Below are 22,643 nucleotides of genomic sequence, written 5' to 3' on the forward strand. Positions count from 1 at the left end.
TGTAGCAAATAATATAAATTATTTAAAAAAATCTATCTTATCTAATATAATATTTAACAATAAATTGGATTTTACACACCAAATGCGGCAAATATCAATAGTGTGTTGTGTGGTGTGTGCATCCAAATACTGAAAAGTAATAACGCAGCTTGATTTATATTAAAGGTACTATTTTACATGTACCTACCTATCTCACACATTTCTAATACACCGATATTACACTGTTTTTAATATTTTACAAATACAATCATATTCAAAGAGCCCACGACAAAACCGCAAACCGGTACTTATAGCTCGCGACAGGTCGAGATGGCAATCGGGGTATGAGGCGGAGGGACGTCCCACGTCACCCGCGCCTGCACCGGGTTAGCGCGGTGCGTTCCGTCCCCGATTGCTTAGTGTCCTGTCGCGTATTAGACTAATGATTTTTATGACGTTATGATTAAAATGATTCTGAAAATAGGTAGTACCTAAATGTTATGAGCTTTGATGAGATTTAGATGGAAGAATACTGAAAAACAAAAAAAGAACTTCAGAAAGTGATGTTAAAATATTTCAAATAAAGTAAGGAAGCTACTTAATCGTTAGGGTTTCATTCAGAGCTATGAGTAGGTATAACTTCTCACGTTAACGATAACTGAGCGTAAATAAATATCCATTCTCGAAATAGCGAAATATCCATTCGCCATACTGATATGGAGAATGGATATTTCAAATCCCGGTTTTCTTTCTTTCAAGTGACGTATTTACGCCCAGTCAATTTAAAGCAAAAATATGCTTTTCCATACACGCTTATTCAAACTAAAGTTAAGCAAAAAAAAACACGAGACCGAATTGTATGGAATATTTAGTTTTCGCAAATTTTACTTAAGAAAATATCACGTTTTTCTTACAGTTCGAGCTTAATTAGCGTGTACAGAAAATGATATTGTTTAGAAGCCTTGAGTGTAAGATTTCTAGTAACAAAAAACCTTGTGTTACGTCAATCTAGCCACGAAACTTACAGAAATCAGCTCCGGCAAGTCAATTGCATATGTAAACGCCCGCAGCAAGTCATTTTACTTTTAGTAGTTAAACTTGTAGAAATTAATTCATGACGGCCGACTTCAGTAAGTTTAATTGCTAGTGCTTAGACACTAATGCTCAAATCTATTAAGCGCACTTTATTTAAGATTGACTATTGATTGATTATTGATAAGCCCTCTGACTTAAGATTTAGTTAAAACGAGACAGATTTATGTGAGAGATATACCTCTGTCTCAAGTCTAAGCAAAGTCAGACTGCGCTCTATAGAACTCACCCTCAGACTTAAGACAGTGTTAAAACGAGATAGACTTCTATATCTGCATAAGTGTCTCGTTTTAACTGTGACTTAAGTCTGAGTAAAGTCAGAGTGCGTTCTATGATTTCACCCTTAAGCTGAGATCTGTAGAACGTTCTTTGACTTTGTTCAGATTTTGCTTACAATTAAAATGAGAAAAATCTATCACATAGACGTGAATCCGTGTCATTTTAACTGAAACTTAAGTCTGAGCTACGAGTAAGTCAAAGAACGCTCTATAGATCTCAGGATTAGCTTTATTATTGTTTACTTGAAAATTTACACTAAAGTCTGTTAAACTATACTAGGCTAAGAGGATAGGAAACCAAAAATACAAAAAACGAAAAAAAAACTAAAGATTTAATAAAGTAATGTTTTAATTTTACGACCCATTTTAACTATAGACAACATTAAAATGAGATTTTACGCGTTTCATTCTCGGACTCCGCTATTAGTATTAACAGACGACCCGATCTCATTGCTGCCGACGTGGTTGGAACAACTAGGTCGGAACTTGGGAGCGTTGTGATTAGGCTGATAAACATTTCCAAATATCTGAGCATGAGTATGTTTATAGAAATATATCAATCATTTCGACTTCAATTTAGTTCGGCAGACCAATTTTGTTAATTTCTAAACGTTTATTAGACCCAACCTAATCATTATTTACGTAATGATACTCGACTTCAATTCCAGACCGTTACCTGGTCGGGCTATTCGGCTCCAATCAAATTGAATCGTCTGTGAAAACTACATAACATGACCATTTTCTACTTATAAACCTTATAAAGCTAAGGGTGCACAATGTTCACTTAAACTATTATTTTATGTCGATCTCCCTATTCAACGCAGTCAGTTCGAATTCATCTACAAAAGTACAAACAAAATAAATAACTAGCAAGTTAACATACTAACCGACAGTAAATGTTTTGACACTGATATATACCTAGAGGGGTATATTATATTGAATAGTCTAGGGCAAACGATTAATTATTATTATCTAACAGAAAAAATTACTAAATAGACAATTGTTGTATTCACAAATTTTCAAAATATTGGAAGGTAAGATAATAGAATAGATAACACTCTCAACAAAAATGTACAGTAAAAAGGTGCGTATATAAATCAATTTAGCCTGTGTTTTAATGGATTACTTGGTTTTTACTTTATTTGGAAAAAATAGGTACCGGCGAATTTCAAACATTTGTTTAAATGGGTAAATGGATAATCTGGGAGTGATTTATCCTCGAAGGGAAGTTACAGTGATCGCAAAACAAGTAGTCCAATGAATTGAAGTTGCAACATCGCGGTCTGCGATACATCTACATCATACTACATCACACACCCCACTGAAATGTGTTTTGTACATTGCACAGTCATATGTCTCGTGCTCAAATAGCACTACTAGTTATGCAATCACAGTATAAGCTCCAGTAGTGGGCATTTAAAGTGATTAATGGGGCGATTTGAAGTTGTACGGGGAGGATATAAAATACTCTTAAAATTGGTGCATCGCATCTCATGCGGGCTCCAAGAAATGAACTATAGCAGTATGGTAAGTCTTAAAAATAGCATAATCTAAGAATCAAGATTTATCGATATCTAAACTTATACTGTCGGTATTAATTATACACGTTTTCTAACACTATTGCTATCTGTATATTGTTACAAACGAAAGTGCAGGTACAGCTTACGGAGAATTAAGCGTATCCGGTATTAAATAAATAAAACTATGATAACGTGGACGTGGGTGAATATCTAAGGCTGAGATCTATACAGCGTACTTTGACTTTGAGCGTACTCAGAATTCATTTAGGATGAGATCTATATAGAGTCCACTTTGACTTCGCTCAGACTTAAGACATTATTAAAACGAGATAGCGTAATATCACACTGGCATAAATCTGTCTCGTTTTAACTTAAACTTAATTCTGAGCAAAGTCAAAGTACGCTTTATAGAGCTCAGTATTTAGTATTTATATTGTTCATACAATACAAAGGCATGCAAATTCCCTATGTTTATTATATTATTATGTACTTCCCAATGTCCAGTTTCCCAAACACGCGTTGACACGGTTAGTTCGGAGATTTTTTTTAACTCTAATTACGAGACCGAAAAATTATGCAGATAGAGACATTTTTTTGTGAATCAATACAAAGATTTTTTAAGAAATTTATAAACAATGAGGCTAATTCCGTTGTACACAATCTCTAATCTATTGCTATCCCTTTCATAATGTTGCATGCGGAAAAGGATAGCACTAAATTTAGACCTGTTAATTTAGTTTAGTTTAGAGATTGTGTACACGAGAATCGCCCCCCCCCCCCCCCCCCCAGTATAAACAAAGAGTGGTGTGAAGTCGCAGAGTCTCAGCGACTTTTTTATGTATATGTGTGCAAACGGGACCACTTGATCAATGACATTTTGTTCGTGACTTGTCATCTACCTACTATGATAAATCTTATGGTGATCACGGTAATGAGGAAGTTTCAGGGACAGCTTCAATAAAATTTTCATAGATGTCTCTTGTATATTTCGCATAGGTCGCCACGAAAGAGGAATTATACTATCTATGCCACAGATCTAAGACTGACATAAGCATATGTCCATAGGTTAAATAGTTACTCTTAATTCTTCATATTTTTATGTCATTGATTGACACGACCTAAAGCATAAATCATATATAAATTTAAATAATATAAATTACAGGTAAAATTTTTCGTCTTTAGCGGTGGTAATATATTCAGCGCCATCTATGAAAATTTTCTAGAACGTTGCCTGGAAACCTCCTCATTGAGTTTCATTCTCTACCATGTCAACGCGGCATTACAAGATTAAACGAATGGCTAAATACAAAAAGGGAATTTGTCTTTTTTACCTAAATATTTTTACATATTATTTACTCCAAAATGCAAAATGAGGAGATCCGCAGGAAAACTAAGGTCACTGATATATTCCAAACTATTAGCAAGCTGAAGTGGCTGTGGGCAGGTCATGCCTATCGTAGAGGCGATGGCCGTTGGAGCCGGAAAATCCTTGAGTGGAGACCGCATATAAATAAGTGTAGTGTGGGGACGCCTGATGTGACTGGATGCGGAAGGCTGAGGACCGAGTGTGGTGGCGCAGTTTAGGGAAGGCTTATGTCCGACAGTGGACGTCCACAGGCTGATGATGATGATGATGATGATGATGATGATGATGATGATGAATATTTAATCGCTTAGCAACACTTTAATCGACAGTGACAAGTGCCTTTTTTGCACTAAACCATGTTTTGACAATCTCGTAAATGTATGGAAACGAGAATGTGCCTATCTTACACCAAACATAGAAATAGCGATTAAAAATGATAAAATTATTTGGGTATGAAGTGACATGTGCCTTTTTTGCATTTAGCCATCCAATTAAAAAAAAAGAAATTACCAATTAAAATTTAATACTACCGACAAATCGCGTGAACGACTACTATTATAGGAACATAAACATTTTTACAAAAATATGTATTTCATTTCATTCATTTGGTTTTTGTTTATACACTATTGCCTTCATTCATTAATATTAAAAACGTTCTATAAACCTGCGACAGTAACAATGTTTTGTCTAGCTCGCACTGGTTTAAAATAACACACGACAAAACAGGACAAAACTATCAAATGTGGATACATGAATTATTAGGTACATCCAGATAAGCTTTATTATAAGAGACATAGGGTTCAAATTAAGTAATTATCTAAATCTGATTTATAATTTACTAACCCGGGCCCAACGGAAAATATTATGGGTTATTTCTATCTCTTTTTGTAACGTAGCACTAACTATATATGCGTTTCTGTCTTATGACAGAGCAAAACAATTTTTTTTCTACATTCAACAGGTTTATAGAATGTTTTAAATTATAATAAAGAAGCGGGTATTTCTATTTCATATGAGTAGTGTTAGTCTACGAATATATTTTACAACATGAAATCAATAATATTAAAATGTTTATAAATAAAAATGGAGTTTTAAAATTAATTACATAATGGCGCCTTTGGGGAAAAACTTTGACTTTGCTCAGACTTAAGATTGTGTTAAAACGAGACAGATTTATGCGAGAAATATAGCTCTGTCTTGTTTTGTCTCTCTTAAGCTAAGTCAGAGTGCGCTCTATAGATCTCACCCTTAAGGCGCCTACATACATGTATTAACTTAGAATTGCTGGAATATTTCAACACCATAATCATTCATCAAACACCAGTCACACCTTGAGAACAGTCTAAAGCAAGCAGTTCCGTTATCTTATTAAATGTATTGCAATCACAGAATTACACTACCTTGACACGCTTAATGCGGATAAACGTCACGCAAATTGCTAATGCGCTTGGCCACCATTACAGTGACGTCAGCACTAGACTGAAGTTTCGGGCCGATGGTATATTTTTATTTTGGCTGACGCCAAAATGATGTCATTTCGATGTTAATGTGACATGGTTCCAGCGCAATAGCAATTTGCGGGACTTATACTGTTCATTAATATTGTATCTATAGCCATGATTTGAAATTAATGCCAAAAATTATTGCATGGGAATTGAACCGTTAGTAAAATTAAATTGTTTTTAGTCTTTAGTTAATTTTGAAAAGAAAATTTCTACTTCTCAAATACCATGCGTTTAGGAAAATTAAAATATTATATATATTGTGCACAAGCTCATTTAGACTTTAGCTAACTAGAATAAGTGAGAACCGACAAATCTATTAAGAAATTACAATTTAAAAACAGAGTATTTTTTTTATTGTTTACATAACATTCATAAAGGAATATAACCCTATCCGCGGAAAGAAGTTGTACGTGATCCCATACAAATGACAGAACCAAAAATCTTAGTGGGCATTAACCATTTTGAGGCACCAACGATCACACACATGTTTTCAATAAACATTCGAAATCCAACTTGAAAATGTTTTCAATAAACATTCAAAATTCAATTCGAAAATGTATTTCGTAATTCAATTAAAAAAAACAGATTCGTTTGTGGTTGGTTGGTGAATCAAAATGGGTTTTTTATGCCTCTATCATTTATTTTGTATGGGATAACGTATTAGAGAGAGCGCTATACTTACTCGTCTCCGCAGATAGAGTATTGCAGTTGTTATGCAAGGCTGCAAAATGACGCGTGCTCAGTATAGTATTAATAAAAAAATAGTAATAATTATTATTAATACTGACGTAATTACTTATTCAAAAACTAACATTAATTTAAATGCCAATTAAATTTTACCTTTAAAAATTAATCTAAAAATCTAACACATTGATTCATGGATTTCATATAAATAAAATAAAATCGATATTATTTTCCAAAATAATTTATCGGGGCTCCCTTATCTACAATTTCATACTAACTGCCGTACTCAGATTAGCTTAACCGTTACTAAACGAGACAGAGCTATATCTTTCACATAAATCTGTCTCGTTTTAACTCAATCTTAAGTAACGATTAGCGACTCTGAGTGCGGCGGTAAAACACTCGACTTTTGAAACTTCACTCACCAAAATCCTATTCACTAGACATACACACGAGAACTTAAAGCATGAAGAAACTTGAGACTACGATTAACGAATTTGTTCCTAAGTATATAGTACATAAGGTTTGTTTTAGCTTAGCATAAGATGTATGAGTTATTATGTTATGAAGGCGCGCTCGAGGATATCTCCATAGTGACCGCGGCCGGTACCTGCATCTGTGAAGGGATAAAAACTTCATGTTCCACTTAAAAAAAAAAAAGTTTCCCAACGTCATCCTAAGCCCCAACGTCATCCTTAGCCGTGGCCCGAGCCTCACAGGAGGCGCCCTTAAGAGGACATTGCCCCCGACCTCTCGAATTATTTCTCCGAGCCCTCGGGCTCACCCCCAGGCGGAGCTTTGCGCTCGCCACCCCCCGGTGACGCTGTAGCGGCCAGTAGGGCCTACGCAGCATAATCAATCCGAAACAACACAAAAAACTTTATGTTCCTTGGAAATCTGAAAGGGGAAATGGAAGGCGTATGGCAGTTTTTATTAAACCCATGCCCGTTTGGTTTCTACATGGCAACGCTAAATCACTTGGCGGCACGGCTTTGCCGGTAGGGTGGTAACTAGCGACGGCCGAAGCCTCCCACCATACCAGAACAGAAATTTAGAAATTACAAAATTCCAAACCCCTGCCAGGAATGAAAATGGAACCCGGGACCTCCCACTAATAAGACAACAGTGCTTACCACTGAAAAAAAAAAGCTGTGATAGCCTCTTAATCGGTTAGGACATCCGCCTCTTAATCGGAGGTCGGGGGTTCGATCCCGGGCACGCACCTCTAACTTGTCGGAGTTATGTGCGTTTTAATTAATTAAATATAACTGCCTTTAACGATGAAGGAAAACATCGTGAGGAAACCTGCATGCCTGAGAGTTCTCCATAATGTCCTCAAAGGTGTGTGAAGTCTACCAATCCGCACATGGCCAGCGTGGTAGACTATGGCCAAAACCCTTCTCACTCTGAGAGGTGACCCGTGCTCTGTAGTGAGCCGGCGATGGGTTGATCATGATGATAATGCTTACCACTGTGCCAGGGAGGTCATCAATATAATATGTGCGTAGCGTTCGTACAAACTAAGGTACCTTTGTCTTAACTCCGTCCGTCACTAACCTTGGCCTTAACCTGGACGTGCGACTGTGGGAACACGTCCACCATGTCCAAGGCTCGCTCGTCCAGCACGGCTTCTAGTGCCGCTGCCAGCTCCAGACCTTCGCCAAACGTTGTACCACTCTCCGCTAAACAAAAAATAATCTCAATGGCAACAGAAACTGACGTATCCGGTCGCTAGTACAGTACGCGGCAGAAAATAATGTACATCGGCCTTTAGAATGACTAGCTGATGCCCGCGACTTCGTTTGCGTGGATTTAGGTTTTTAAAATCCCAGGGGAACTCTTTTATTTTCCGGGATAAAAAGGAGCCTATGTCACTCTCCAGGTCTTTGACTATACCCATGCGAAAAATCGCGTCGATCCGTTGCTCCGTTGCAACGTGATTGAAGGACAAACCAACAAACCAATAAACCAACAAACAAACACACTTTCACATTTATAATAAGAGTACTGATTTCGGGTTTGTGGAGCGTTGTCTCTGTCATTCATACCTATATGATGTTTTGTCAGTCTCAACGATAGAGATAATGCTCTACAAATCCGCTTTCTCCTTCTAAAGGTTGATGTTCATAGTTTGCAATAAAAAACCCTGACTGTGGTATGCAGTGCACCTTTCTCTGCCCACACATTAAAAGCATTATTATGATCTACTATTACACTTCATGTCAAAAGTACGATTTTAGTCTTTATTTCAAAGGTAAACCGTACTTTTGATATGCCAGCTGACCCATAGAGTTAAAATGGCGCGTGAGGAGTAATTTTTTAATCTTTTTCTTTTTATTGTAAATGTTTTTGGTACAAATAGATAAATAATTTTTTTACGCATTATACCTAGCGACATTCGCGCCATCAAGACTAATCTAATGACGTATCAATTAATTTATCAAAATCGGTTGAGCCATTGAAACATGAAATACTTAAGGCCATTGCATTCGCTAATGACAGTTGCCGTTTCACCTTGAAACTAGCAATTTTTGTTTTGGCGTTTGGTTTTGGCGCAATTTATTGACATTTGATCAGCTGATACTAATTACTAACACGCACTTTTAGTACTTTAACGTACTAGGGTAAAGGACTCCAGTAAATGAACGAATACGAAACCTCGAAAAAATTGGTGTACATACATTTAAAAAAACGGGCCGAATTGAGAACCATCTCCTTTTTGGAAGTTGGTTACTAAATGCGAAAGTGTATCTGTCTGTCTGCTAAGGCAAATTTTTAACCCGTAAAATTAGAGAGTTCCCACGGGATTTTCAAAAAGCCTAAATCCACGCCCACGAAATCGCGGGCATCGTTTAGTATTTTTTTATTATTTTGTGTATCTATATTATAGTCATAAATTATTTAATAATCAAAAAGAGCAAAAATAATGCGCGGTATTAATTATTGTTATACTTATATTTTTTTATTTAACAGGAAAACTTACAGCTAATTGGAAAAGTAAATTGATAAGAACAGAAGAAAATTGAAGCTGATGACAAGTTTCACAAATAGAATTTATATAAGACTAGCTTATGCTCGCGACTACGTCCGCGTAGACTACATAAATTTCAAACACCTATTTCACCCCCTTAGGAGTTGAATTTTCAAAAAATCCTTTCTTAGCGGATGCCTACGTCGTAGATAGATAGAAATACTTTATTGCACATAAAAAATATTACATAACATGACAAAGAAACTAAAACGAAAAAAAGATTGTATGCAAAGGCGGCCTTATTGCTCACAGCAATCTACCAGGCAACCTTTGGTGAAAGGAGAAACTAGGTGTGTTGGATAGTACTTACACGCAATACAGAAAAATGAAGTAGTATAAAACAATATAATATAATTAATTAATAAGTACCTAACTATTTCAGTAATACATACATAACTATCATACATATACATATCTATTATAAATATCAATATATATACAATCCATAATAGTAATATATATATATATATATATATATGTGTCGTAGTCGTAATAGCTATCAGCATGCCAAATTTCAGCCCGATCCGTCCATTAGTTTGAGCTGTGCATTGATAGATCAGTCAGTCAGTCAGTCAGTCAGTCACGTTTTCCTTCTATATATTAAAGATCAAAAAACAAAAAAAAACTCGACTGAGGGAGAGAGAGAATAGAGGCAAAAGTAGTAAATGTTTGTCGTATACCGTCAATTGTAACACCTACAGTTGACGATTGATTTTTAAAAAACCTAATTCTACGCGGACGAAGTCGCAGGCATCACCTAGTAGTTTATAAGTCGCTTAGGACCTTTGTAAACAGCGTCATACTTACTCATAGGCGAGCAAAATCCGACACGATTTTATTCCGAACGTAGAGGGCTGGCAAAACACCCGACATTTCTTGTCGGCGCCAACACAAAATCGGTTTTAGTCAAGCGTGCATCATATAAAAATGTTCTGCCACTGGAACATCCGATTAAAATCCGGGCCCGACAACCGACAAGTGGGAACCGACTCTTACGGAAATAATCGACTGTGATAGACAAACAGACGGAAGGACGGAGCAAATCGAACCATAAGGGTTCCATTTTTAGGGTTCCGTAGCCAAATGGCAAAAAACGGAACCCTTATAGATTCGTCATGTCTGTCTGTCTATCCGTCCGTATGTCACAGCCACTTTTTTACGAAACTATAGGAGCTATACTGTTGAAACTTGGTAAGTAGACGTATGCTGTGAACCGCACTAAGATTTTCACACAAAAATAGAAAAAAACAGTAAATTTTGGGGGTTCCCCATGCTTAGAACTGAAACTGAATAATTTTTTTTCATCAAACCCATACGTGTGGGTTATCTATGGATAGGTCTTTAAAAATGAAATTGAAGTTTCTAATATAATTTTTTTCCAAACTGAATAATTTGTAACACTTCAACACTTCCAAAGTGGTAAAATGTGTGTGTGTGTGTGTGTCCCCCTGTTACTTCTAAAATACTAGAATGATGAAACAAAAAAAAATATGATGATATTACCATGAAAGTTTGCTTTCACCGAAAATTGGTTTGAACGAGATCTAGTAAGTAGTTTTTGATTTATCGTGCAAAATGTCGATAAAATACGATTGAAGTACGGAACCCTTAGTGCGCGAGTCTGATTCGCACTTGGCTGGTTTTTACGATTATGGTACGGAAACCCTTAAAAACTCTTATTCATAAAAAATTGTATCAGCTGGTTTAATTCCTGGTAGTTTTTATTTATGGTAAAAACCTGTGATTTGTTCATTCACTTGAGTCTTTTACCTTAGAACCTGATTAAACCGACCGCCCCATATCGAAACCCAGTAAATGACATTTTTTGAAAAATCGTTATCTTATGTCATAATTCTTACTTCAATAGTATCTCCCATTATTGTAAGGAAAACAGCATTAAAATCTATACTTCCACATCCATATCTATACTCCATACCTACTTAATATTATAAATGCGAAAGTGTGTCTGTCTGTCCGTCCGTCGGTCTGTCTGTCTGTCTGCTAGCCTTTCAAGGCCCATCCGTTCAACCAATTTTGACGAAATTTGGTACAGCGATAGCTTGCATCCCGGGGAAGGACTTTTTACTTTTTATCTCGGAAAATCAAAGAGTTCCCACAGGATTTTAAAAATCTAAATCCACGCAGACGAAGTCGCGGGCATCCTCTGGTTTTCCATATAACAGAAATTTTGATACCTCTAAACCAGCGACAGGTTGAAAAAATGGTAATCGGGGAGGGAACGCCTCGTATACCCGCACAGCTCCTGCGCTAACCCGGTGCAGTCGTGCGCCTTATGACGTGCGGGTGTACGGCGCGTCCCCTTGCCATATCCCGATTACCCTCAACCTGTCGCAGGCTATATATAGTAAGTGCACCTTATACAATGAGAAAACCAATTCAAAGCCTAGTAAGTCGCTGTGACCATTTTAAAAACATAACCCATGATCTAAAATCCAAATCAAAACAGTAAAGACGTTTAATAATGCATTAAAAGTAAGAATAGGAAAGGCAATAAGCTCTATAGTACGCGAGATGAATGATGAGAAAATGACAGATGAAAATCGGGGTATAAGGCAGGGGGTCGCCCCGCACACCCGCACAGCCCCCACGCTAACCCGGTGCGTGATAGCGCGGGTGACGTCCCCACCCCGATTGCCATCTCGACCTGTCACGTACTATAGGTACCTACATGTTAAATGTTTGCAAGGAAAATACTTTGCATACAATAATGTTTTTTCTGCATTATTTAACAAGGTCTAACTACTAGAAAATCTACTGAAAATACTTAGTCTTAAAATAAAATAAATTAAATTATCACCCTGCGATCTCGTCTGATGTCGTTTACAGGGTTTGGATTTTAGGCAGCCGAAATGTCACTGTTGACGCTATCAGAAGACCTAAAGCTTACGCTAGAACACAGAACTGTCATAATTCGTGTTCACTTAACCTAACGTCTCTCAGAGGGCTGAGAGGCAATAAATCTTTTTCTTATAATCCATACTAATAGTATAAATGCGAAAGTGTGTCTGTCTGTCTGTCTGCTAGCTTTTCACGGCCCAACAGTTTAACCGATTTTGATGAAATTTAGTACAGAGTCAGCTTATATCCCAGAGAAGGCTACTTAGGCTACTTTTTATCTCGCAAGAGTTCCCAGGGGATTTTAAAAAACCCAAATCCACGCGGACGAAGTCGCGGGCATCATCTAGTTTTAAATATCAATTTAATTTGAAATAGCCTTAATAATTATTATTAAGGCTTCAAGTTAACAGGTTATGCCAGATACTTTCAAATTTTTTTTTTCAAAATTTAAGAAGAAGAAGAAAGGCATAATCATCATCATCATCATCATCATCAACCGACAGACGTCCACTGTTGGACATAGGTCTCTAATAAGGTCTTCCTCATGGCACAGTCTTTCACCGCCTGAATCGAGCGGCTCCCTGTGACTCGTTTGATTCGTCTGTCCACCTAGAGGGGGTCTTCTAACGCTGCGCTTTCAGGTGCGAGGTCACCATTCCAGTACCTTGGGAATTGGGATCGTACTTTGTAAATATATATTGGCTTTTCGAATTACGAGCGCTCATTGCCACTTGAAATGAAATGAAATGAAATGAAATGAAATTCAAATATGGATCTGACACATAGGTATAATACTTACTTAGAAAATATTACTGTCTGTCAACATAATCTATGACAACCTCACAACTAGTACGTAATACTACGATAATTTTAAAATAAATTTGAGTAGTGAGCAGGCTTCATTTTGAGATAAATAAATCCCTATTTTATTATTCAACCATTACCAGTACATATAAACACAACTTTCATTCAAAAATAATAAGTTTAGAGCGTAATTTTACGAAGAAATGGATGCGCACAGCTCCGCCCGCCATGAAAGCCAAAAGGCTACTGACAGGATTTAGCGCCTGCAAGAAAATGAATAATTTCCGTTCGTTTTAGATTATTTAAGAAATGAAATACATTTAGTTTAAAACCAATAATTTAAAATGATAAGATAACCTAAACATATTGTTTTGTGATGGTTTGAATTTAACACGTTTAGCCGTTAAAGAAAAAAACAACAAAACAAGTAGATCATAGCAATGTTTTCAACATCAATTCTTCAAAAAACGGGATAATTTGAACAAATGTGATATAGGTCATTATGATCTTCACAAATTGAAGTTTTTTATTACATGTATTTAATAGCTATTAATGCTTTAGGAAAGAAAATCTTTTTCTTCAAATTTACAGCATTTTCGCGATTTGACACTTCCTTTCCCCTTAAAAAATCAAAATGGCGGATTTTATGCGCTTTGATGTGCGCGTTGAAAAAGGTGCAATGCAAACCGAAGTCGGGGTTTTTTTGTTTTTTTTTTTAATTATTTCTTTTATAACTTTAAGTTTATATTATTGTCTTCAAAAATGTTACCTTGATTAAAAAACTCGGTAAAAGCTTCATCTGGTATCTGGTTCAATACCGACGGGTCCAGGATGTCGTCCGGCGGGACTTGTCCCACTTCTGTCAAACGAGAAACTTATATAAATATTTTTACCTTGACAAATTTTTCGGAAGGGGTCAAAAAGATTATTTTCTCCCACTTGGTCGGAAATTGCTTCATCCTAATATCTAAATATATAAAAGGACTAGCATATTCTCGCGACTTCATCCGCGTGGACTACACAAATTTCAAACCCTCATTTCACCCCCTTAGGGGTTGAATTTTCAAAAATCCTTTCTTAGTGGATGCCTACGTCATAATAGCTTTCTGCATGCCGAATTTCAGACGGATCAGGATAAAATTTGGCATGCAGATAGCTATTATGACGTAGGCACCCGCTAAGAAAGGATTTTTGAAAATTCAAACCCCTGAGGGGTTGAAATAAAGGTTCAAATTTTGTGTATAAGCTAGTTAAAAGAATAAAACAACAAGAGTTTTTTTGTTGTCCATTTTGGATACATACCCAGCCCGTGTGAGTTGGTCGCAGTCATGTACTCGCTCTCACTCAGACCGCCCATTGCGGTGTCTTCCGAGCTATCGTACGCTGACGAGTTCGAACACACGTTGATTTCTAGAATGAAATAGAGTGACAAGTTAGTACGAGCGAAGCGAGCAATTTTTTTATTTCAACAAATTACTTTTGTAGTATTTTTATACTGCGAATGGCACTACCAGCGATTGGCGATTGCTGCAAAAAAAAATCGACAGTCAAAAAATTGAAGAATCTATTTTGCGATTTATTCATCTTCACAAAAAAAACAATCGAATAAAAATCGACAATCGAGTGGATATTGAAAATGTGACGTAGAGTTTTAAGATCTTAGTGATCATGTCATCCCATCATAATATACTCACCGGATAGAGACTGCGAGTGGTTGGGCGGCCGTTTGGGCACGAGCCTGCGGCGCCGCTTGGCGCGTCGGGGAGCACGCGGCGTGCGCGGCGCGCGCGCGCTCGGCGCCCACGCGCGTTTGCGCACCGGCTTTGCCGGCTTACTTTCCCGACTCAGCATCTCGTAGTTATCCTGGAAATCCAAACATTACTTCCAATCGTATTCAAAATGGCCACCAAACAGAACAACCGTTATAAGATTGCTTACTAAATCACATATCGCAATAAATAGTCCTTCAACGACGAGTATATGACACGACTGAAAGTTATGTACCATTATTTTATTTATAATTATTTATCAGTAAATTGCAGTCGCATGTATTTAGGAAACACACAAATTAGTTATTAATTATCAAAGAAAACTAGGTAAAGAGTGAGGAAGTAAGTACATATCACGCGTAAAGCTGGAGATTGACTTGTAACATTTTGGTGTAATGTATCGAGTTTTTGTAACTCAAACCAAAGACTGACTTGTACCGTTAGTTTGTAATGTATCATTCGAGCCCTTGGTTCAAGTGTGACAAAAATCAATCCCCACCTTAATATTATGCTCTTAGAGCGAGAACGAATTTTATGAGCCATGTTATATGAACGTAACATAGTCTTGGATAAAAGTCAGTGTGGCTAATTCCGTTGTAAACAATCTCTAAACTAAACTAAAATTATACTTCTTAATCTATTGCTATCCCTTTCATAATGTTGCTTGTGGAAAAGGATAGCAATAGATTTAGACTTGTTAATTTAGTTTAGATTAGAGATTGTGTACAAGAGAATCGGCCCCATTGGCTTGATGACTGTCCGATCCAGTCAAAACCGGAAAAATACATGAGAAAAAAAACTCACCCGCTTCCACGCGTGTTCAGCACACAGTGGAGTTTGGTCCTGCAGCGGCAACAGCGACTGCTTGCAGCGCTCGCCGCCCGCGAACACTGCAGCACAGGCCGCGTATAGCCTCTGTTCTGGCGCTAGAGTCACGTGCGACAGACAGTATCGACTGCACGGCAGCGGGGTTTGCGAGCAGCGTTCTTCAGCACACGTAGCCGCTTCTGAACGCACGCTCTCTCCGCCTGACCAACCGCTTTGTCTGTACGAATAAACGTAAGGAAAGTTTTTAGCTACGTTTTGTATCATTTTACTTATTTGATTAATAATTGTTCCATGTAAATTGTGTGAATGTGCATGTAGTGTTTGCTTTTAAATGATTTTACATACAACATCATGTAATTTAACTTTATGTAATTTAAGATCATTTTTGTAAAATTCGCTAGCGAACCTTATTAATGTAAGGGAAGAGCCATGCGAGGGCAACCCTGACGGCTAACTTCGCGTCGGCAGTAAAGCTGAAGCAGGATGAAGTGGAAAGCCAACTTCACTGCGTTATAGGGACCCGGTGCGGGACGGACGTGCGTTGATTATTGTAATACGAAATAAAAATAATATTGGTGTTACCCAGTGGTTTTTCTTTCATAGTTTCCACTTCTGATATGATTGAAAATAAAAAAAGTAAGTAGCTTAGCAGTGTAATCCGCTAAAGCAGATAAATCAGCTACTCGATTGCGGTAGAATGACAGCTACTTCACGATTGGTTGACGCTCGCTCACTATTGGCTACAATGCATTGTTGCAACAAGAATCGCACAAATCCAGCCAATCATAACAGTTGTGATGTGACGTGAAATTATAGAAAAATAGGTCTATTTTTGGGCTACCTGCATCAAATGTACTAACATTTGATGACTGCCAATGACGTCGCAGCCTCGACGTTTTGTTAGAAGTACCCTAACTGTCATGAACTGTAATCATGCTACTGCAACTCTTACCTTAATCTTCTCCGTTCTTGCAAAGTCAATACAGACGACATTCCTCTCATAGCAAGCAAGTGATTCATGGTTTGAGGCGGGATACGAGACGACGAACTTTGACTCAGCTGTTTCTGTAGGAAGGAAAACAATAGATGGCTTATTATTATGTAAGATAGTAAACCATTAAAAATGGGCCATTTCTGACAGCTAAAAATGTACAGTAAGGAAAAAAATCTGTACAAAAAATAGACATAGGCTTATTAATTGATGTAGTTCAGTTATTAATTTATGTAGTTCAGTTGTTGCTTATTAATTAATGTTGTTGTTTAGGGTTCCATACCTCGAAAGAAATAAAGGAATCCCTGAAGAGATCCGATCCGAATCCATGAAAATACGGATATAAAAAATATCTACGTCATGTCATAAGCTACCATACAAATAGTTCTATGACTACTTTGAAACGTATTTTCACGGACTCGGATCGGATGAGTGCGTAACCGCCCTTAGGCGCCATCTCAACAACAACAAAAAAAACGCACAAAAGAAGTGTAGGTAAAACACTATAAAAATTGTAAGATATGTTTAAAAAAAACCTTTATTTTGTAAAAGTTCACGATATAAATAAAACATCTAACTGACGCTAGAGGTCAACGAACGTCGCGTAAGTAGGCCACTCGGAGTCAATGCCGCGTCGTAGGTGGGATATTGACCCGAGTTTTACACGCTATTCTTTGCGGGTTTAAAAAATACTAACTCACTTATACTACAAAATGAGGCAAATGGTTATTGATATTGGATTGTGTTTAGGTACAATAACGCTAAGGTTTTGCTAGTAGTCTGGTTACACCTAGTATAATAAATACCTACCTTGATAAGAGAGGCGAGTGTTCTATATTCTCTATGATCTTGGGCGAGTTGAAGCGAGGTGGTAGCCCTGGCCACGTTTCGTCTCAGGGCCGCTCTACGCAACGCTAACCTCGCCCCGCGGGTTTCCGCCGCACTTTCCTCTACGCAAACTGGACCGACACCTAAGTCTGAGAATAATAATTGAGATTACTTTCAGCTATCTAAATATATAAAAGGAAAAGCAGACAGACTGACTGACTGATCTATCAACAAACAGCTCAAACGATAGTGTGCGAAGTCTGTTTGTTTCTGTTTTACGCTTAAACTGATGAACCGATTTTGGTTAAGATTCAAAAAATACTTCTTTTTAAAAATTCAGATACAAGTTAGCCCTTGACTGCAATCTCAAGCTCTCTGCAAACTCTCTTAGGGGCACTTTTTTAAATTAAAAAGATTCCATAAGATTTGCAAAAATCATCATCAGAATCAGTGCAGACAAAGACGCGGACATCAGCTAGTTAGTCTTGTAATAATATTCAAGGTCAATAAATCACATACAACATATAAAAAAAATTATACATACTTTATCTTACCTCTTCAAATTTTTTTTTAAAATAAAAATTGGCAAAGTCTATTTACCAATTTCTGGTATATTATCGTCATCGCTACTGCTACTGTCGAGTTGGCGGAAGGCATTGGGTGTCTTGCCGTCCAGAGGCCCGCATTGGAACATCTCTTCGCCCGGTGCGTGCCATCTCAGGTTCGGTACGGCTAGTGCTCGGGATTGAGACGGTATCCGTTGTAATGCCTCGTGAACAGTCGGCCCTCTACCTTTACGTGGTTTCGCGTAAGATGTTTTTGCTGAAACCAGAAAAAAAATGAAGCAAACAATTTAAAACAAACTATTTTTATTCAATTAAATTTTTACAAGTACTTTTGAATCGTCATGTGCATCTACCACTGGTTCGAATGCCTTTCCGAATTATCATGCTAATGGCTTTAGGCCTTTAGGCTTATTTTGTGATTTAACGACATAATGGGGCCGATTCTATTAACATATATAAGAGGTCTAAATCTAGTGCTATCCTTTTCCGCAAGCAACATTATGACAGGGACATCAATAGATTAAGGCGTGTTATTTTAGTTCAGTTTAGAGATTGTGTACAAAAGAATCGGCAGCATTATAATGTAAATCCCATTGTGATCATAACTCATGCAACTGGATCAAAATCAATTGATTGCTAGTTATGTCTATAACGATTTTAGTGCTATAAATATTGGGGCATTGTTTTTCTCTAAGCTAAATTTAGAGTATCTGCATAATTTTCTTTTTAATATTGCTAAAAAAGGACAATATGAATTTTACATTTAAAGACTCTAAATTTTAGTACACACTAAAAATTTAAGCAATCAAGAGGTTTGACAGCTCTAAATTAAATTTAAAACTGTCAAACTGTGTCTGTCCTTTTCATATAACATTAGTAAGAATAGGGTGCAAATACTCTAAAATTTTGGTGTGCTCAGAATCAGTACCAGTGTCTAAGTATTAATAAATTGTTGCAAAAATTCCCAGTCTTCCAGTCAAAATAAAGTCATTTTAACAAAATATTGATAATGACTCAATTAAACAAAAACTAAAATATACACTTAAGAAGTATTTTCAAGGATTGTACTTATTACAATTTAGGAATAATAATAATAGTTACAGGAAATAATAATCATCATAACACTATGAATAACAATAGTTAAACATAATTTACTAACTGCTTAGATTTATTATTATTTAAATGATATTTTTAGTTTTTGTTTCTTTTATCTTTAGTTTTTAGAGTGTATATCCATGGTTTAATGCTATAACAAAAGGACAATGAAGTTTAACATAATGTAATTCGTATCTTTATTTAAAAAAAAAATATTGTACTTATAAATGTTCTAATGCAATTTTACATGTTTGTTATAATAAAATATACATACATATTATACAGTATAAGACAAACTATACCTGCTGCAGGCTTTTTAGTCGGCGCTGGAGGTTTGAGTGTAATAAGTGAACTAGAATTGATCGGTTCAGTTTTGATTGTCACAGCATTCGCAGTAAGCCCTTGTTCTCTCTTAAATACATCCAAAAATGTTTCTGAACTACTTTTTTTTCCTGTCCCTTTTTCATTTGTGTTAGCATTAGATGTGCTTACATTGGTTGGTTGGTTGGTTGATGAACTAGAATTAGTCGAGTTCTGTAAATTTTGATTTTGAGCGCTTGGGACGCTTATGCGGCGCACTTCTGTCACTTTTGGTAAACTATTGTTGTGAGTTTTTGCTTTTGGAACTTTGGCATTCACTGTTTTCGGTTCAATATGATTTGGAGTAACCTTTTTCAAAGTTGGTTTGTAATGTCCATTTAAAACTTCTTTATTTTCAGTTTTGACAATTCCATTAGTCAAATGAGGAGAACTAATTGTTTCTGTTTGTTTTGGACTGTGAATAATTTTCGTTTTAACATCAACATTATTCTCAGGATAAACATAATTATCTTCAGTATGACTGACAGTTATCTCCCCAGCAACGACATCAGAGTCGTGAAACGTGTACAACTCGTTGGGATCTATCTTATATTTGGTATGGAAAAAGTTGTCCGTGATGTGAGGTATGTACGACTGCTCATTGTCAGAGTCGTGAATGTACATGACCTCACCACCGCAGCCGGACACGCTGTCAACTGCCATCTTGTATTGAGTCGCACAACTGCCATCGGATATATTTTGGGTAATACCACTAAAACTGTTAAAAACATATTAATTTTAATTATATTTTTACTAGCTGATGCTCGCGACTTCATCCATGTGGATGAAGTACATTTTTCAAAATCCCTGGATGTGGATAAAAAGTAGCCTATGTGTTAATCCAAGGTATAATCTATCTCCATTCCAAATTTAATCCAAATCCGTTCAGCAGTTTTTGCGTGATTGAGTAATAAACATCCAAACATCCACACTTTCACATTTATAATATTACTAGCTTATGCATGAAAAAATTTAAATCACAAAAAATATGACATTATTGCTTATATATTATTTTTGATTTTCCCCTCTCTTTGCTGCAATGCATAAATAGTGATCAAACAAGCAGGCAGGTCACCTGATGTTAAGTGCCAGAACCAGAGGAAGCAACCAGCTAGCTAGCTGTTCAGAAATTTGTTGAACACAGTCGAAGGGAGTAGGTTCTACAATTTGGAATGTGTATGGAGAAAAGAACTGGTACAGTGGGTGATCAAAGTACACCAGGTACCCAGCTGGCAAATGATTTAAATAATTGGTATAAAATCAGTATATTATAAACTAGCTGATGCCCGCGACCTTTTGAAAATCCTGTGGGAACTCTTTGATTTTCCGGGATAAACAGTAGCCTATGTCCTTCCCCAGGATGCAAGCAATCGATGTACCAAATTTTGTCAAAATCGGTTGAACGGATGGGCCGTGAAAGGCTAGCAGACAGACTGACAGACAGACACACTTTCGCATTTATAATATTAGTATGATTTTAATTAGGTAATTATTTATTATAAAATCATATACACATAAGGTCCATGACACTTTTGGCGAATTCTAAATGCAATCATGTAGCCACAAAGTTGCCAATGCTAGCTTGCAACTTTATTGCAATATTTAATAGTGATTTAAAATATTCATTGACAATGTTATATACAAATATTGCATTTACATTTAATTATTGTTAATTTGTTACTAATTCGACAACTCAATACATTTCAATTTCCTGAAAATTCTCTACTGACTACCACCACTTGGTTTTAAGATAGTTTAAAGCATGTAACATACATGACAATCGTTAAAGTCAATGAGATTGTAGTGGAAAGTTGCAGGTTAATGCAAGAGTTAACACAAGGACGGCAGTTATGTTATAACTTAACCAATATCTACAACAACTCACAGAACAAAAGTACAGTTCATACAATTAGAATGTTGAATTAAACAAGAGCTTACCCCACATTTTCTGAAGCACTCAAATAAGACATACTGTGTTCATTTTACCACCTAACAACGAATACAATTTGTTTTGTGAATCATGAAGCTATTGAATTGGTCCCTTTGCTTCATGCTGAAATAAGGAGGTTTTCTTAATGCATTATCAGCGTATATTGTTTGTATTTGATACAAAATACGTATTATTTTGCTTTTGAAGATAAGAATTCTATGCAATGACAAGTACAATGACATCTGTCACAGACACTAATTATTGCTTATTATTTTTTAAAGAAAATCACTTTTAAACGCAATTTTCAAAATAATTGGATATTAAAACATGGTTATAAGATAATTAAATGTATATTAATGCTTGAATAACCACACAATGAGACTCTTGAAATGTTTTTTTTACAGTATCAGGTATAACTCTCACATTATAATCTAGACGATTCGTGGAACATTTCTTGCATTTATAACTTTGTAAACTTGTTTATACGCACTAAATCTAGTAGTTTTTAAAGATAAATATGTACGCAAATTTGTTTAAAAACGAGGAGTTTTTCCAAAAACCTGAAACTTTTATTCAATAACATCAAACATCAAAAGTTTGACAGATAAAAGCAAATGGCAGCCAAAATGTTTCGTTCAGTAACAGTAAAAATAATTTCATTGAACTCATAGAGTAGTCACGAGTAACATTGCAAATATGTCAAACACCAACATTGTGAGTTAAAATATGTGCTTATTAAAAAATTTACACTCAGATTTTGAAAATTTGCAGTTGGAGCGTCTTCTTTCCACAAAATAAAGGAGACCACATTCGTCTATCGTAAAACGTTTTAATTGGCATTCTAAAAACCCCCGCTACAGTACCAATGTTACCCGTTTCGCCCGCACATCTAGTGTGTTGAATAATCTATGGCCTGGCCATGTTAACTTTTGTCTATTATTTCATGTTATTATTCGCTCTTTCCTCTAGTTTGTAAGTTTTCCTCTAAATAAAATCTTTCGCTTCGTTTATAATTTAAAGCTTGTTTTGAAACAACTGATAATGACGAAGGCCATCAGAAGTTCAGCTGAATAAAAAATACTATAATTAATAAAGAAAAATATTTCAAGAATATGATTGTCTGAATTTGCCGCTCATTTATATTTGATTTGAGAACCC

General features: G+C 36.3%; 1 protein-coding gene across 2 annotated transcripts; it reads right to left on the reverse strand.

Annotated features, from left to right (window-relative positions):
- Nucleotides 1-1,667: 1,667 nt before the first annotated feature.
- l(3)L1231 (lethal (3) L1231) lies at nucleotides 1,668-22,074 on the reverse strand. 2 transcript variants are annotated; one of them, XM_034977801.2, is made up of 12 exons: nucleotides 21,909-22,074; nucleotides 21,494-21,608; nucleotides 19,498-20,273; nucleotides 18,135-18,356; nucleotides 17,517-17,683; nucleotides 16,668-16,780; nucleotides 15,692-15,932; nucleotides 14,813-14,981; nucleotides 14,421-14,528; nucleotides 13,888-13,977; nucleotides 7,982-8,106; nucleotides 1,668-7,040 (listed from the first exon to the last, which is right to left on the reverse strand). In XM_034977801.2, the coding sequence occupies exons 2-12, from the start codon at nucleotides 21,523-21,525 to the stop codon at nucleotides 6,987-6,989; spliced, it is 2,097 nt and encodes a 698-aa protein (XP_034833692.1). In that variant the 5' UTR covers nucleotides 21,526-21,608; nucleotides 21,909-22,074; the 3' UTR covers nucleotides 1,668-6,986. The 2 variants fall into 2 exon arrangements, with proteins under 2 accessions (XP_034833692.1, XP_069360882.1); XM_069504781.1 differs by lacking the exon at nucleotides 21,909-22,074 and having other exon boundaries at nucleotides 21,494-21,889.
- Between the last annotated feature and the right edge of the window lie 569 nt (nucleotides 22,075-22,643).

Source organism: Maniola hyperantus, chromosome 18, assembly GCF_902806685.2.
Source record: "Maniola hyperantus chromosome 18, iAphHyp1.2, whole genome shotgun sequence".
NCBI classification, from domain to species: Eukaryota; Metazoa; Arthropoda; class Insecta; order Lepidoptera; family Nymphalidae; genus Maniola; species Maniola hyperantus.